The 18762-nt window shown below is 40.9% G+C and overlaps 1 protein-coding gene across 9 annotated transcripts in view; it reads left to right on the top strand.

Annotated features, from left to right (window-relative positions):
• CACNB2 (calcium voltage-gated channel auxiliary subunit beta 2) overlaps window positions 1-18762 on the top strand; it is a 424293-nt gene that overhangs the window by 355521 nt on the left and 50010 nt on the right. For all 9 annotated transcript variants that reach the window (XM_039524807.1, XM_039524809.1, XM_039524806.1 and 6 more), the window contains 3 exons: window positions 3292-3414; window positions 6908-7044; window positions 14954-15030. In XM_039524807.1, coding sequence (XP_039380741.1) covers window positions 3292-3414; window positions 6908-7044; window positions 14954-15030 — 337 coding nt within the window. The remainder of the gene's footprint in view (window positions 1-3291; window positions 3415-6907; window positions 7045-14953; window positions 15031-18762) is intronic.

Genomic DNA, 18762 nt, shown 5'->3' with positions numbered 1-18762 from the left:
CTTTAAAAATCCAGAAAAGTCTGTACTTTGTGTTGAGTTGTACTTCTGGGGGAATTCTACGCCAAAAAAATAAAAATTCTACAAAATTCTGCATATTTTATTTGTCAAAATAATGCAATATAATCATGCTGGTTCCAATTATTTAGGTAATTTATTTAAACAACAATACAGTGGATAGAGAATGGGAGTGGGCAGCATTAGAGGAAATCCCTAAACCACCTTTGTCTAATAGTAATGTAGCGAAGTTTGGCCCTTTTATTTCTAGTTGTAAGTCAACAAATATATGCAGCCATATGCTCAGTGTTGCATCATAGGCAACTGAAGAGCAAGTGGGGGCTTGGGAATAAATTCACAGTTTATATTGGCTACTGACCATCTCCAGAAAGGTCAATAGCAAACAGTTCATGGACCACATTTTGATAGGTAACTTTTTCAGTCAAAAAATTTAGACCAGTTCTAATCACTAAAGCACCATAAGCATTTATAAGGCCATACTGTCCTTTACACCAGTCTGGCAATGTAAAGGAGGCTTAAAACTTTTACACCTATTTTATACTCCTGGGGGAATTCACAAAGACAATTGGAACAATTCACTAATCAGGCAGGCTGCTACATTCTGCTCTGCCTGAGGGCACAGAGCCTGTCCCAAGCCTAAACTCTTCCCCCATCAGAAGTCATTTTTCTATGGGGAAGCAAAGAAAACTGCGGGGGACATGAATTCTGCACACGCGCAGTGAAACAGAACTCCCCAGCAGTAGTCATTATCGCAAATGAGTGAGACTCTACTATCTGGACAATGTTTGCTTTAACATTCCTTTGGGAATCCACATTTTTGACTTTCATGACTTGGGTTTTTAAAATGTGTACATTAATGTTGCATTTACATAGGTTTTCTTACATTTAATTGTTTGTTAACAATGGTTATTATATTTTGTCACTTAGTCTTACTGTACCACTAACCTTAAAGTACGGTTTTACTCTGAGAAGTGACTAGGTAAAGTTGGCATCTTCTTACTTAACAGATATGCTCTCTAGGCCTAATACTGTACCATTGACTTAAATGAGTGTAGAATCAACCCCTCTATGGCAGTGGTTCCCAAACTGGGGTTTGTGAATCCCTGGGGGATCGCAAAATGTTACAGGGGGTTCTGGGGAAAAAAATCCCTTATGGTGGACAGAGCTGTCCCTAGGGACCCCGAGCAGCACAGGGCCAGCAGCCTGGAGCCCCTGGACTTCCAAGAGCTAAGCAAATCAAAGCAAGCATATCTATCACACTGAGGAGATTTAAACTTCAAGACTCCTTATAAGAAATGGAAAGGGAGGTGAATATTTTTTGCTTTTTTAAAAAATTAAATAGGCAGCTAATATTTTAAACTTTGTTGTAACGTGCATTGTTTTCCTGGACTGCTCAAGACCTGAATGCTTGTGTAGGAGGAACTCTTTGAGTTGGCTTCTTAAATACCTTCATGCTGTTTCACATCTGATATTCCTTGATGAAACATAGGAGCCTTGTCTTATAACAGGCTTATTCAAAGTGATACAAGCTACGAAAGTGAGATCTTGGAAGAGTGTTGTTGTTTTCAAAATGTAATAAAAATATTGTAATGATAAATAATAATTAATAATAAATAGTGTGTCATAAATACAAATTTTATATTCCCAAGATCACAGCTTTTATAATTTATACTCAGGTAAAGTAGAAAATCCCTGGAAATATTCATTTTTAGGAGGGGGTTCGCGAGACTTGACATTTTAGTGAAAGGGGTTCACAGGTTGTCAAAGCTTGGGAACCACTGCTCTATGCATATTTAAGGGCATTTCCTCTCAAAAATATTTTAATGCATAATATTATACATCAGCTTAACACATAAGCATAGACTGCAGATCTGCTTACTTTAAAATAAGCTTTCTCTAGTATTTTCTCCTTTTTGCACTGCAAAGCCAACACAGCTATGAGAGAGTTCCAATTGTAATCAACTTCTGATCATGGTTAAATTTGCAACCCTCTTGTAAGGGAGGGCAGAATTGGACTGAAGAATGTTTTAGAGGTATTAAGTGGTATTAATGCATTAGCTAAAATGAACTTTGAGATCCAGAGTGAGTCTGCAGTGCTAATGGCTAAAAATACATACTTTCATTCATAAAATGAGAAAATATGATATGGAACAAATGAGATAAAATAAACATGGAACTTCAGAATGTTGTTTTTATACAGGTACTTTTCAGTGTAGGAAACACTTTAAGCACCGAGAGAAGAGAGCTGGGCTATTTAATAGATGGAAAACTCTTGGGATCGTCTAATTTTCAATGTAATACTGTGATGGTGATCTTTTAAGGACATGTTGTACTTAATATATGCTGTAAATGGACATTCTGACCTAAGATTTCAGTAGCAACCAACTACTTTGGGTGCTTCAGTTTCTGGATGCCCAAAATCACTAGTCATTTTTGAAAATTTAGACCTTCACATTATATTTCTACATGAACATCAGGGCCGGTGCAAGGATGTTTTGCACCCTAGGCGAAAATTCCACCTTGCCCCCCCCACGCCTCCGCCCTGAGGCGCCCCCCCGTGGCAGCTCCCCACCGCCCACCCTGAGGCACCCCCCGCCCCAGCTCACCCTGCTCCGCGCATGAGCACGAGCACCCCAAGCACGCCATCCCTGCTTCACTTCTCCCGCCTCCCAGGCTTGCGGCGCCTAAGCTGATTGGCACCGCAAGCCTGGGAGGCGGGAGAAGTGAAGCAGCCACAGCGTACTCGGGGAGGAGGCGGGGTAGGGGTGAGCTGGGGCAGGGAGTTCCCCTGCGTGCCACCCCCCCCTTACTTGCTGCAAGCGGCCCTCCTCGCGTACCCCTGCCCCAGCTCCCTCCGCCTAAATGCCGGTGGCGACTGGGGCGGCCAAAGATCCAGCCGCCACAGTCACTGCCGAAGAAAATGGCGCCTCCCAAATCCCAACGGTGACTGCCTAGGTCGCCTAAATGGTTGCACCGGCCCTGATGAACATTACTAACAATTCTATTGCTTTGTAACTAAATGTCAGCTGTTTTTCTCAAGTGAAATGGTTAGAATATACCTGGTATGTTCACATTGTGAACAAAAACATTTTGAGTAGATCAGTTCGTATATGTCAAAAGTTTTATGGCATGTGGTTTTTGCTATGTTAATTGAGAGAACATTAGGTAGATTACTTCCTGGAAGTGTTGTATCAAGTTTATATCAATATCTCCATATCTGACTCTGTAGGTCTGAGAGAGAAAATGTTCAAATTCTGTTTACCTTTTGCCTTGCAGACAAAACCTGTTGCATTTGCAGTCCGGACCAATGTCGGCTATAGTGCAGGACATGATGATGACGTCCCAGTTCCAGGCATGGCCATTTCATTTGAAGCAAAAGATTTTCTTCATGTTAAAGAAGTAAGCAAAACTTGCAGCTGTTTTCACTATTTTAATAATAATAATAACACTTAACATAGCACTTTACATTTTCAAAGCACTGTACAAATGTTACCAAAATGTAACAATGCAACAGGATTTGTAGCTTCCTGGAAATATTGTGCTCATGATCTCTTGCACATTCTGCCTTCAAATACCTAACATTTGAAAAGAAAATTACGATGTTCTCTGATGATTGTATCACTTTTGTAGGCTTTAAAACAAATCTAGTTCTGCATTCTGTATGTTCAGTGATGTAATCTCTGCAGGGATTCACTGTCCTCGCACTGTAGGGATTTGTTCTGATTCAGCAGCCAACAGTTACTTCTCTCTAATGCTTGTGACTCAGTCTGAAAAAATTCCTTGGCCCTGTTTTTTTTCCTGGAATAACTTCATTGGTTTCAGTTAATTATATTATATCATAGACAGCATTTAAATATATTGCTATAAGAAGTTAGACAGTAAATAAACAATGTAATAACTATCAATATGCTTATGCTAGCCTCCCAAGTGACTGTCTGTCCACGTTGTCTGTGCCATTGGTCTATCCTTTCTCCCAATGAATTCTTGGACATTTTTTACACGGGCACAAAGGAAAATTTCATACCACAAATCTTCCTTCTTTCTCCCCTACTTGCAAGAAAAAAATGTGGAAGGTCAACATCTGAAGTAAATAATTTTAAAACTTTCTCTGGGAAGCTGCCTGGTACAGCCTTCTGTTGCTCACTTCTGAATCTATTTCCTGAATCTAAGTCCCCAGCTCCCTGACAGAGTGTCCCATGGCGTTTTTGCCCCAAGGTGATCTTTCCAAGAGCCCCCAAAATTGGAGACTTGTGACGGGGCACCACAACTCCTATTACTCACTGATGCAGTAGTCTTAATAAATACATTTCTGTTTATTGAGGCTGCAGGATAGCAGTAAATGGGAGGTATTTATACATTCTTGTTATTGTGTAATGATTTTTTGTCCAGGCTAGTTGTAAGCATAACTGCTATGCTTTTGCAAAATTGCTTCTTTGGTCTCATGGTTGACTGTTGAAGTGATCTGCCTCCTGTGCAATTGTCATTAACTGTGAAAGAGGCAGAAAAGCTGGGAGTCAGCATAAAAACTATTGGAACAATTCATCTGTACATGTGTAAAAGCATCCGGTGCTTCTTTGAAATCATGCACATTTTTGCTCCTGCAGAGAGACAAGGAATTCAGTTGTTGTTATTAATAGTCGTATCCATGAGGTGTGTAGGTGCTTTTCCCAGTATTCATGGAACAGTCATTCCCAAAGGAATTCTCAATGGATAGACAGAAACACAGACAGAGGTTAGGGAAAGGGAACAATAAATAGAGATTTTTAGTCCATTTTACATTGGTGATTAATGATTGATTTTTCCCATGAACATGAAGCACACATAAAAGGGAATAATTCAGATTCAAAGGGTGCACGATGAAGGGGAAAAAAATCTTGTCTGAAATCCTCTATAATCTATCCTATATAATATCTTCAGTGACACAAAGGGATTTGCATTAAGAATTCTGATGAACAGAAGCATATCAACACTACCTGTTCTCTCATTCGCAAAGACAGGAGCCAGTGGCATGAATGCAGCATTATACAGTAAGGCTAATTACCAAGCATCAGACTTGTGTTCATTTATTTAACTAGCAAGTAAACTTAAAATTTGTCTCAGGCATCACAAAAATTCCACAGAAGTGACCAAATTTGAACACAAATAAACGGTGTGTCATTGTCCCATTGCCATTATATTCTGATTTACCTTTATTTCCTTTTTAAAGGTACACAGGCCTCCTGTTTGCTCTTCTAACTACTGCACATTGGTTAATATTACAAGCTGTGCGGTGGTGGAAGCTGATATGAATGAAGCGTGGCTCTAACTGATCCGTTCACTGTTACATGTATGCATAAAGTGACATTCTGTTAACTGGGATATCTTGTATGCTAAACCTACTTGTAACTTTTCCATTCACACAAAAATATCATAAAATATTTCTCAATCTTTGTCTGTTCATGTGAATGTGGCTATGTTCAGTTGATTCATAGTTTCATAGACTTGAGGTCAGAAGGCACCATTATGGTCATCTAGTCTGACCTCCTGCACAATGCAGGCCACAGAATCTCACCCACCCACTCCTGGAACAAACCCCTAACCTATGTCTGAGTTATTGAAGTCCTCAAATCGTGGTTTAAAGACTTCAAGGTGCAGAGAATCCTCCAGCAAGTGACCCGTGCCCCATACTGCAGAGGAAGGTGAAAAACCTCCAGGGCCTCTGCCAATCTGCCCTGGAGGAAAATTCCTTCCCGACCCCAAATATGGAGATCAGTTAAACCCTGAGCATGTGGGCAAGACCCACCAGCCAGCACTCAGGAAAGAATTCTCTGTAGTAACTCAGATCCCAACCCATCTAACATCCCATCACAGACCACTGGGCATATTTACCTGCTAATAATCAAAGATGAATGAATTGCCAAAATTAGGCTATCCCATCATACTGTCCCCTCCATAAACTTATCAAGCTTAGTCTTGAAGCCAGATATGTCTTTTGCCCCCACTACTCCCCTTGGAAGGCTGTTCCAGAACTTCACTCCTCTAATGGTTAGAAACCTTCATCTAATTTCAAGTCTAAACTTCCTATTGTCCAGTTTATATCCATTTGTTCTTGTGTCCACATTGGTACTAAGTTTAAATAATTCCTCTCCCTCCCTGATATTTATCCCTCTGATATATATAGAGCACAATCATATCTGCCCTCAGCCTTGTTTTGATTAGGCTAAACAAGCCAAGCTCTTTCAGTCTCCTTTCATAAGACAGGTTTTCCATTCCTTGGATCATCCTAGTAGCCCTCCTCTGTACCTGTTCCAGTTTGAATTAATCCAATTAGAATATACCATATAGATAGCATGTGTAAATGTGATAGATCAGGTATAAGGAGGGAGGGAATGGCAAAGTCTCAGAGCACATGATGGAGCATAGGGTGATTTTTACAGAGTAGAGTTTTATATGCCAGGTAAAGAGTTGGAAGTCATGGGCTACGTCCAGGAAAAATAAGCCTCTAGAGACAGGCTTTGAAGTGTTAAGAAGTTAGGGAGGGTGTTACTGGTGATAGGAGCAGAATGGAAGAAGTATCTACTGTCCACTGTAGAGAGAGACAAGATGGGAGAAAAGGAGGAACACTGATATTTGAAAAGCATAGAGAACAACCTGTAAAATGGAAAGGGTTGAAGTTGGAGAGGTGAAAGGGAACTCAAATTCCTGGAGAATCATGAAGACTGGGAGAGAGTTTGTGCATACATGCAAACAATTAAAATACCATTGCAAGTTATGATTATTCTTCATAGTCATAATAATTTAGTGCAGTGACTAACTGGAGAGGAATTGTACAAAAAAAGAACTGACTCCAAATGGGGGGGGGGGAATAAAATGAGCCAATAATAATATTATTTTCATTTCTTTATATGTTTAGAAGTTTAACAATGACTGGTGGATAGGACGGTTGGTAAAAGAAGGCTGTGAAATAGGATTCATACCAAGTCCAGTCAAATTAGAAAACATGAGGATACAGCATGAACAAAGGGCAAAGCAAGGAAAATTCTACTCCAGGTAATAAAAATAAAGACAAATTTTAAAATATCTTTATGTGTGATGTCAGCATTTCCAGTGTGAATTCTTAATTTCAGGGGTGTTCAAGTAAGTCATGTAAAGATATCACTGGTGCTGAATCTTAGCTAACAAGGTCTTAACCTAAAAGTTCACAAAATGTTTTAAAATATGAATTCATCCAAAACTCATTCTGTAATTTAGCTTTCCTTAAAAGTTAATACTGTGATGGGCACTCTTGAAATACATAAAATAGATAAACACAGGCAAACAAACTATGACATGAAACAATCAAGAATATTCAATTAATATGCATCAAATATATTTAAGGAAAATTGTTGTTATGGTGTGAGTTAAAAATATTATCAGCCTCAGGGCCGGCTCCAGGGGTTTTGCCGCCCCACGCAGCCGCCCCCCGCCCCCCCCCCCCCCCAAAAAGCCGCGATTGTGATCTGCGGCAATTCAGCGGGAGGTCCTTTGCTCCAAGCAGGAGTGAGGGACCCTCCGTCGAATTGCCGCCGAATCCTTGAAAGTGCCGCCCTGCTCTGGAGTGGCCGCCCCAAGCACCTGCTTGATAAGCTGGTGCCTGGAGCCGGCCCTGATCAGCCTTAACTTTGCATGTTTGATTTTCAGAGATGAGTTTTCACAATTGTATGCATCCAATTTGTATGCACGTATACAGTTGTGTGTGCAAACTGGGTACTTGAACATAGATCAGGCCAACAAGATACCTAACTTCAGATATCACCACTGCAAATGCAAATTGGTATCTGTGTATGCAAATATGGTGTGCAAAAGTGCAGTTTACTTGCAATTGGAAATCAGACTCTCTGAATTTCTTAGCATTTTGTAATTTGCTTTCACAGCTTTATAATTATTTAATAATTTCCAACACTAGTTTTAGAATTCACAGAGAATGGTGAGATAGACTTATGAACTGAAATCAGAATCTGCACTTCTGGAAATACTTTTTTCTCAAGGAAAATGCATTCCTACCTTAGATTATACATACTTGTCCACTTGTTTTCCAAAATGTTTTTCTCTATCAGTACAACTTTTACAGCACATTTTTATGTTGGATGTTGTGTGCCTATTGTTTATCATTGAGGTCTGACTATGTGTTCAGCATTGCCTAAAATTAAACATACAGTACCTCCAAGTATACCTCAGTATCTTGCTGCTGCAAGATACAGTATCTACTGTAGTATATCTAGAGCAGAATTTATCCTCCATAAGTATGTCAACAGATCTGGGGGCAAATACCACTCATCCCTTCTCAGGTATAAAGGGCCCTAATTGCAGTAAAACTTGTGTTCCCACTAGTTGTGGGTAGGTTTGTAGAGACCATGGAGGGGAGATGAATGCCACAGAAGCCCTTTGTGCTCTATTAAGGGAAGCATTGTTGAGGATCAGGAATGCAGTGAGAGCACAGGCAACTGTAGACGTAAGGTAGCAGCAGTGGCCATGGAATAACTGTTGTGTAACTCCACAGTCCTGAGTGGGGAGAATTCATTCCCTCAAAACCTCATAGAGCTCTTCAGCACACCAGCCTGGTGTTGACCAAAGGATTTGTCCCTTCCTGATTTTAAAGCTCTTCATTCTCCTGAAGTTCTGACTGGCATTGCTGCTATCTTAGAGTGGTATACTTATTTTATTGTTCATATCTGAAAAAAATACCAGTGATAAATTCAGTCTCAGGTAAGAGGACACTGCATTAATATTTGCAGTGGAAATGTAACCTCTTTCACCTACATTTTCAGATGCAGGTTAAAAAGTTAATGGGAGTCAAATGGTTAAAATACCACATGGTTCTTAAGAAATTTCAGGGTTTAAACTAGCCTTTATCTGAATCTCACTTCATTTGGAGGCAGCCAGTCAATCATGCAGCCGGATGAAGAAAATATAAAAAAGACTCTTCCAGAGGTACATCCTAGAACTGATCATCTCTTTGTAGCTCTTATGTCCCCGCACATGGCAAATTGGAATTTGCATTGCATAAAGTTCTGAGTGCATTGAACAGCCCCCTCAGTAGAGGGAGAATCAACCTACTCAGTTGTTTCAGTGGCCAGTAGCTGCCATTCTTCACTTTTCTTCTCTCTGCAGGCAGGATTCTAAGCTTCTCTCAGATAATGCTGTGTGCCAGTTTTGCAGCTGTTAAATTCACCTTCGATTGCTTTGTTGCATGTACTTTTCAGGTCTAGTAGCAGTGCTGAATTTACCTTGTTACTGTATTTAAATTTAAAAAGATATTTCTTGAAAGGGTCTGACAGCACACCAAGGTTTCAAAGAACCAAGCAGTAGTGATAAACTTCTTACTGTTGTCTCTCTCTTCCCTTTTTCTTGTGTTATCTTTTAGTTTGGGTCTCATTTTGAGTTTTGTTTTGTTATCTTTGCTATCCAGGCATGTTGTCTTGTGTCCATTTTTCTTTTGTAGATATGGAAAATAGTCCTGTGGCTTCAAATATTTCCAATGAGTACCTGGTGTACTCAGCATACTGTGCATTCACTGTGTTTGTAATGCCTTGGCAAGGATGCACAATGGATCTTCTCCGGGGAATCCCCTTCAGCTATCAGATATTGGGGCAAATAGCTTGTGATACTTGCTTAAATCCAGAGCTAAGTCAGCATGAAAAGCCTTGAAGGAGGAGTCTTAGAGATAATCAGGTGTGAGTGTAGTTCTCTCACTGGGCAGAAGCTTGTCTGTCAGAAACTGGCACCAGTGTGGTCTGAAAGGTCCAGGAGCAGTGCTTCAACATCCTGGGAGTCTTTGGAAGAGAAGGAAATGACCCTCCCCCTGAGGACCTGAAGTCTCCTGTTTTTTTTTTTAATAAGAAGATAGATTAAATTGAGCTGTCTGAGAAGCTTTCAAGGACTCAAAGGTGGATGCTATAGATGTTTTGGAAATGCATGCCCTGTGGACCTGGAGATACTGCTAACACACCTGGTTCTAGATTAGATTGTGATTAAATGTTTCTGCCAGTAAAGGTTTCCATAATGGTACATGTATAAACTACTAAAAAAATTACTCCAAGTTCCATCTTATTCCTGACAGATATATGCAGTACCCATGAAAATCCACAAAGCTAACATATGTCCTTCAGAACCCTTCTTGAAACTCTCCTATTCCATGTCTACCAACCCCCCACCCACAAAAAAAAACCCACACCCTTAACAGTGACTGAACTCCTGGTCCACTGCCTATCATGTTGATCCATATTGCCTTATTGTTTCCTTGTCTTCCCTTCCTGTTTGTCTCCATCTGTTGTCTCTTGTCTTATAAGAAGATTGTAAGCTCTTTTCGTTTTGTGTTTGTACCATAGCACAGTGGTGTCCTGGTTCATTCCTAGACCTTACAGGCACTACAGGAATACAAATTAGTAACAACAACAACACAAGGGCCCTGTTAGTCGTGGTTCAAATTAAAGCCCTCTTGACACCTAAGCGTAGCATGATGTGAACTGGGAAGGGAAAATTCAACAGTCAACAAGTGTTCAAATGTTGAGCTCAATTCTGATTTCAGTCAAGTCAAGCCAAAGTAAATCCAGGATAAGTTCACTGAGGGAAGTAAAGTTACTCTGGATTTACCCTGGTTTAACTAAAATCAGGATGTGGTCAGTTGTAATATGTTTGCAGTACCATGGCACACTGCCACAGAAGATTGTTAATTATATTACCCTGAGGCTTCCATAGTTCCAGGACAGACACTGAGGAAGTGTCTGCTGATATCTGTCTGTCATGCCATCCAAGACTAACTTAATGATGGTTCAAGGACAGTTTGTGACACCCAGGTGGCATATGTAAGTCCTTTGTGCAAATTATAGTGAACATTGATGTGTTCACTTCTGCATGAGGTGGCCACATTGTCATCTAATGGTCAAGTTAGATTTAGTTACCTTTCCTGTCTGAGATGGTGGAGGCCAATCCTATGAGGCTGAAAGTCTTGCCATTACTGACCAAGTCTCTAAAATTCATTTCTTGATCTCTTTTTGGCATGGCTCCTAGAGGCACAAACTAGTTAGCTAGATATCTCAGATGAGACTTCTGAAGTCCTAATTTCTCAGGAGGAATCTACCAGAAAGATCTACAAATCCAAATGGACCACTTCTGTGGTTTAGTGTAAACAGGACCAAATAAACCCTTTATTTGCTCTACTCAAAAACTGTCTTATCTTCTAACACTTTCTCAGTCTGGATTAGAGACATCTTCCCTTTGAGAATTCTTAGCTTGTATTTGGGCTTTTTGTAAACATGTATAAAGTGCATTTGTTTCTGTTCAGACCCTGCTGAGTACTGTGCTTGTCACTTAAAACATGACTGTAACCACTTACAGTTTTACTCTATCTACTGAATGTGAATGTTTAGAATGGATTGAGAATTGTTTATCAGAAAGCCTATTGCATTTTAGAGTCGTAACCCCTCCTCCCTGGTGCTTCCTACTTGGAGTGGATTCTCTCCTGTCCTCCGATGGAGTGGGTCCTGGGTTCTTTGTGTGATGCCCAGTGCCTTCACCCAAGATGGCTCCTTACTGTGCCTGAGGGTGTTGTCCCTTGGGAAAATGAATAATGCTGCTAATGGCCAAGAAGTATAAAGTCCAGTACACAAGAAACAATGAAGTACATCAACCCAAACTCCAGCAATGAAATTCCACACCAAAAAGTAACAATGTAACACAGGGGACTTTATAGGGAGCAGGAAAATAGGATCTGGGGAAGGAAAGGGTTAGGGTTAACTAAAAAGTATTCAACACTAACCAACAAATCCCCCAACACTCACAGCTCTTCCCAACCCCCGGCTCCCTCCCTGGCACCTTCCCAGGAAAATGATATGCTGAGATTGAGTCCTGAGCTGTGTGCCACAAAGCTGTGAATGTTGGCCAGCCTAAACAAAGTCAGTTCCCTTAATGTGTCTTCACACCTCGGAGGGGCAGGGTCCTCCTCTCCTGACTCCTACCAGGCTCACATGCTGCCTGGCCTAGAGTCCTGTGGAGGTCTCAGCTGGCTGGCTGTAGTTGGCAGTGGATCGGCGCTCTGCCACACTGGACACAGTCTCTATAGAACTGGAACTGCCTGACCCATGCAACTTTCTCACTGGAGTTCAAAAAGACTCCCCCTGCGAGGAGCGGGAGTGTAGGGAGGCTAGCTGGGGCTCGTCTCTCTCCGGGGTGGCAGGGAACCACACCACATCACTACAGAGAGATAATCAGAGATTCGCTGAGCTGTTTTGCTTCTTTCTTTTGCAGCTCCCAGCCAGGAAAACCACCCAAAACTAAGCCTGCTTGGTCCTAAAATGGCACCAAAAAAGGGGAGGAGGGGTGGCTGGCAGTGCGAGAGTCATGGCGTCATGATGGGGGTGGAGGGTTGTGTTATAACAGTGAGTGGGGCTTAGTTTTGGGGGGGGCAGCTCCAGAGTCAAGCGGGATTAAAAAAAAAACAACAGATGTAACTGCATGAAAATGCCCAGAGTCAAAAATAAAAAAGCCCAAAGTGGCTTGCTATACACTAGTTTGTCTCACTGTCTCTCTGAGTTAGGCTGCCCCCTCCCACTGAGTAGCCCTAGCTCATCATTTCCCCCATAAACTGCTTGTCCAGATCACACCATGTAAAAGCCTCGATATTGGCCTCAGCAAGAGTTTCTACTCCAATCCCTCCCTACCCGTGACTCCAAGTGTGCCAGGAAATGGTGTCAGAGGGATCTGGCAGTCATTGTGGTTGTTGTCCCTTGAGTAGGATCACCTACAGTCTGGCACTCCAGCTGACAAACTCCAAGTGGGGGTTATAGAGTGTCAGGCTCCAGTTACTGATCCACCTTATGCTAAAAAAAAAAAAAAAAGCTGGTATTGCAGATTAACCCTTGGTTCCCAACAAAGGTAATCTTAAAGTTCTATTTTAACCAGTCAGTTATTCTGCAGATATTATTTTCATGTCCATCTTGGAAATGTTCTTCTCTACAAGCTTTATGCTGGAGAAGACTAAAGCCCTAAGGAAATGTACCCATCTTTTTTCTTTTACATAAACATTTAGGAATTGCCTTGGACTATTAGTCCATAATCCAGTATCTTGTCTCTGATGCTATTCACTACCAGGTTCTTCATAAGTAGATGCAAGAAATCCTGTACTAAATATAGGACAAACTGCTAATTAGCGCAAACTGCTAATAGGGGAATGTTTTTCCTAATCTCTGTCAATTGGTGGGGTTGTACCATGAATCATAAAGCAGTTATCCAGTTAGTTCTATTTTTCTAGGTAAATAAAATTTATTTTCTTGATATTGTTACTGAGTGAATCTAGTTTCTATTTGAGGCAAGTGCTTGTTTTGTCAATAATTAATAAGCTTCCAGAAACATCTCTGGAGATTCTTAGTTTCTGTATAATAGGGATACTATTGTAATTTACACTGTTTTGGAGAAAAGGAACATTTCTCACCTGTAATGCGTGCTCGCTCTCACTCTCACACTCACTCACACACACACACACACACACACACACACACACACACACACACACACACACACACACACACACACACACACACACACTCTTTCCATCAGAGTTTTGGATTATTTTGTTTTGATTATTAGCTTATTTGAACATTTTAAAAAGAAGTGAGCAGTAACACGTATTGACCATTGGAAAGCCCAAGAAAATACCATAAGAAGTGTAAATCTGGTGAAGAGGCATTTATATTCAAAACTTTGAGCTGTGCATAGGGTGACCAGATCACCACACTAAAATATCGGGACACATTGGGGTGTCATTAGCCCCACCCCTGCTCTGCCCCAACTCTGCCCCAGGTCCCACCCCTCTCTGCTCCCCCCCACCATGCCCTTCCTCATCCCCCGGCCTGCCGCTGGCTTGCTGCATCCCTCCTCAGTCCCCCACCCACCACTCTCCTCCTCACCTCACCTCCCTCGCCCCGCCTGCGGCTTGCTTCTTCATCCCCCCGACTGCCACTCACCCATACAGCGCCGACTTCCCCTCTGCTAGGTGAGTGCTTGCTCACCCCCTGCCTCTGCATTGCCCTTGCCCCACCCCCATTCCACCCCTTCCCTCAGGTTCCCACCCCAGCCCTGCCTCTTCTCTGCCTCCTCCCCTGAGCGCGCCATGTCCCTGCTCCTCCCCCCTCCTGGAAAGCGCTAAGCACCACCAAACAGCTGTTAGGCAGCGGGAAGTGCTGGGGGAGGGAGGAGTGGGGACGTGGTGCGCTGGGGAGTTGGGGGAGAGAAGGAGGCGAGGAGGAGGGAGCTTGGCTACAATTTTTCCCCATGGGTGCTCATGCCCCGGAGCACCCACAGGTCAGTGCCTCCCGCCCACTTGCTTCCTTACCTGAATATCAGGACAAACAGCGTCCTGATCGTACATTGATCGGGACGCAGGACAAAGGGTTAAATATCGGGATGGTCCTGATTTTATCGGGACACCTGGTCACCCTAGCTGTGCATATTCCAACTTTGCATTTGCCAAAGGTACTAGTTCCACATAGTGATGATTAATTGTTGTGTGTGCTTTTGAAGACAATATTTTTCCTTCCTTGAGTACTACTATCAGCAGTTCTGAGAGAAAGTATATGAAGGCAAAAATTTTAATGTGTATGTCCAAGGGATTTACTGAAAAAGTGTTCATATTAAGATCACAATGAAAGTAGGTATATCTTCCTAGTAGATATAACTACCAGCAGAATAAATCGTTAGGCATTAAAACTGAACCAATATGGAAACAAATTGACATGTGCAATCACTCAGTCTCCAAAGTGTGCATACATTTTGTTTAAAGTGTAAATTTACCCTGAGATCAGGAATACTGCATGTCTTTGTTAGTGACCCATTTGATAGTTTGAAAGCGAGATAATGAATACATTCTTGATTTACTACTGATAAGACTCTAGGATTTTAACACTGATTTCTTGCTGTACTCTAGTAAATCAGGAGGAAATTCATCATCCAGTTTGGGTGACATAGTCCCTAGTTCCAGAAAATCAACACCTCCATCATCTGGTAAGTAGGTCACTAGTCTTTAGACAACCTGTTTATAGAATTGTGTGTTTGGTCCTTTAAGATTTACACTACTTTGTGTTATACATTTTAAACTGAGTTGGAGAAAAGGTCTTCCTAACTTTTAGTCATCTTTGGCACAGTGGCAGGTGGTTGTGTTGTCATGTGAGACTGGGTTGCGTCTGTTCTGGCGATGAGGGAATTGGACAAATTCATTATTGCCTCTACCTGGCTAGTTCATGCAGTGATATAGTTGTTATCAAATCTATTCAACTGCTGTCTTGATTTCACTATGATTTATGTTATAAAATCATGGTGGTGGGAGTGGGGGTGGGAATTAGGCTGGAAAAATAAGGTGAAATTAAACCTTTCCAGAACTTGTGCCCTTCTAAAAATGTGTCACTTGTCAGCTGTTGCTGTTTTATACTAAGACAGTCAAACTTTTCTCCTGAGCAATGATGAGTAAGGATAATCTTCAAGTACCGGAAGGAAGATGGTGCTGAGATGAATCAGGAATATCTTTAGGGTCCTGCAAACCTACCAGAAACTACATAATTGTATAACATCAGGAGCTTTTATTTGCACAGTTTATTAGGTTTTACAAAGCAGATCATGACTCAATTCTTATAGATTTGTTTTACTTTTTTGATGCAGAATTCTTTCTAATAAATGCTTCTTTGCATTTAGAGCACAAACAGGCACATTTGAACTTAGTTTAGGTTAGGTTCAAGACGCATTAAGCAATTGCACTTATGAGTTGCACCAGCATGCTAAGAATAGCTAGTTTAATTTAAGGAAACTGGGACATGACCGGTTATCTTGAACAGAATCCTAAGGAGTATGTGTGCCAAAAAAAAAAAAAGAGAGAGAGAGTTTTCATTGTTATAGTTGGTTGAAAATAAATATTTATTTTATATTCAAATACCTAAACTTCCTAAAATATTTTTGTATAATTTTAACTACTAAATTAAGCAATTAGAAATTTATTAAAGACCTAGCACTGTGTTAAGGGATACTGTATTGCTGGATGTTTCATCTTTTGGATGAGTGAAAAAACAGAGGTACATAGTACTTGCAATCAATAAGAACCTCATGTCACTCTTTAGTCTTGTCTACACAAGCAAAAAGAGTTTGTTTTCCCATCAAGTTAGCTTCACTGGAGCCTAGGCTACAATACAACCAGCTAAAATGATCAAATTATGAAATAAGATAATTTGATTGAAAAACACACGTTTCTTGCCTGTGTAGACATGGCTTTGTAATAGTAGTAGTGGTAAGCCTGATGTTTTAGCGAATTTCACTTCAGTTCCCTACTTTGATGTTTCAACTGAAAAAGTTGTTCAACAGTATTTGAGTACATACTTAAGTGCTTTGCTGTATGAGGACACTAAACTGTATCAGTGTGTGTTGTTAAGGCTTCCACTTTCCACCCCAAGCATTTTGGTGGTAGGCAGTGTGATCTGTGTATAGTTTTATAGCACTTGGGCTTTGTCTGTAGTGGTAAGTGATATTTCAGGATGAAACACTTTGTATACTAAAAATATTTGTACAATAGATTAGCAAATGTATTTCCATTTATTTGAAATATCTCATTTAATGCTCACAGAATGTTTTACAGAATTTGGTGGTAAAAGAACTGAAAATGTAGCCAGAAAATTGAATGATTACTTGAGAGATAATTTGAGACAGAGATGAGCCAACCTGGTTATCAAAAACATGCATGGGTGTGTGGAGGAGCCCCAACTTAGCTGGTATTTTCCTCCGTACTGAGCCTTCTGAGAACATGGTCCACTCCCCTATATTTAAGCATTCCTATAAACAGAGCTTTCAGGAAGCCGTATTTGCAAGAGAGTAATTTTTCTATGCTTGACACCTCCATATCGAGGCTTGGGGAACATAGTCATGAATAGTGAATATTTGCTTGCTGGTGTATCCCAATGTTTTTGTTTTTGCATATTTTTGTCTAAAATATACTAAGGGGAACTGATAGTAGTGCGTTAGTTAGGTATGGCAGTGGACAAGCACCATGTATATCACTCTATTCCACTCTCATAATTGCACCTGAGTTCTGACCTGCAACACTACTGCTATTCTGTTGCCAGGCGTTCTGCCTGGGAGAGATTGACACCTGTACCAAACTATGGACTAATTCCATGATGTGCAGAAATGGGAACTAGGATGAGTTAATTTCACTTTTCAATTTTGAAAAAAAACCAGTATGTTACCAGGCTGACTAATTTAAACCTGCAGTGCAAAAAACAAACGCCAAACAAAATGAACAAATACTGAAAAATGAGATACTGTGTCTTTCTGGACCAGTCTAATCAGTCCATGCAAGCCTCATAGCCTACATAATAAATGTGATGGCAACTGAATAGGATGACCAGACATAAAGACCCAAAATCATAATGATGACCAAGTACATTAGAACAGCAATAATAACTACTGTTGAAGAAGAGAGACTAACATGAAGAAGATCAAAGAAGAAAAATGAAAGCAAAGAACACAACCTTAAAATGACAAATACAAAACCAACAAGCTAATTTGTCAGATTAAAAAAATCTAATTTTGCAAAACTGAAAGACTCTTGAGGGGAGGGGAGTTTTTAGCTTGAAATATTTTATCATCATTGGAGATAGGTATATCTCCTAGAACTGGAAGGGACCTTGAAAGATCATCAAGTCTATCCCCCTGCCTTTACTAGCAGGACCAAGTACTGATTTTTGCCCAAGATCCCCCCACAAGGATTGAATTCACAACCCTAGGCTTAGCAGGCCAATGCTCAAACCACTGAGCTATCCCTCCCTATCTCTGGTAATCCCCTTGCTTTTCCTGAAGAGTCTTGGAACATCAAAGCCTGTATGTTTTTGAGATGGCCATTGGATTTACTTATGCAGTAAGGAGTATATTTTACTACTTACTCACTGGCTGTTCATTTACTACAGATGCCTTGTATTATAGAAAAATTCATCTTAATTCTCTTTGAAAATATGTCTTTATCACAATGGTGTAGGTGATTTAGTTAAACGCACTCAGAGTAATTTGCATAGGAGTGGGTGTAGCAGCTGGTGGTATCTTCTTTCCTCCCTCAACTCAAGACTAGGATCTGGGCAGCTCTATTATACAAATAATAATTGCTGTTTATAATTTGGGAGGGAAAATGTTGGAGGAAAATACTGTTGGTTTTTTTTCTGTGGCTGTTATAGTGGAATCAGAGTGATGTCAGATGATCTTCTGGGGAGGCCATGTTTAAAGTTTCTAGTCAGGAAGATGTACTTCAATAAGACTCTTGGAGGTTATTGAATGAGAACTATACATGGTCAGGGATGCAGTTCCATGCTTGGGTATCCCTAAGCCTCTGAATGACAGAAGGTGGGATTGGACAACAGGGAATGGATCACTCATTAATTGCCCTATTCTGAAGCACCTGGGAGCAGCCACCGTCAGAAGACGGGATACTGGGCTACATGGATAAGGAGAAAATGTGTGTTACTCACATAGAAGAGATGACTGTCCCAAGTAACTCTTAAATCAGAAGCTGCATGTAGACTGGCTGATCCAGTTGTTTACTAGTCAGATAACTTGGTGTTTAATACTGCTGCATGGATCAGTGCTGTCCCACCCACAAAACAGCAGCATGGAGGTGGATTTGTAATACTCAAGGTGATCGTTTATGGTTTTAGCTAAAGTCTACACTTCTACCACTAATGGACCTTGTAGGCCTTGAATTAATTC

This window comes from Mauremys reevesii, linkage group 2 (genome assembly GCF_016161935.1).
Source record: "Mauremys reevesii isolate NIE-2019 linkage group 2, ASM1616193v1, whole genome shotgun sequence".
Taxonomy (NCBI): Eukaryota; Metazoa; Chordata; order Testudines; family Geoemydidae; genus Mauremys; species Mauremys reevesii.
Note: the sequence above shows the minus strand (reverse complement) of the source record. Positions and strands in the feature narration are given on the sequence as shown.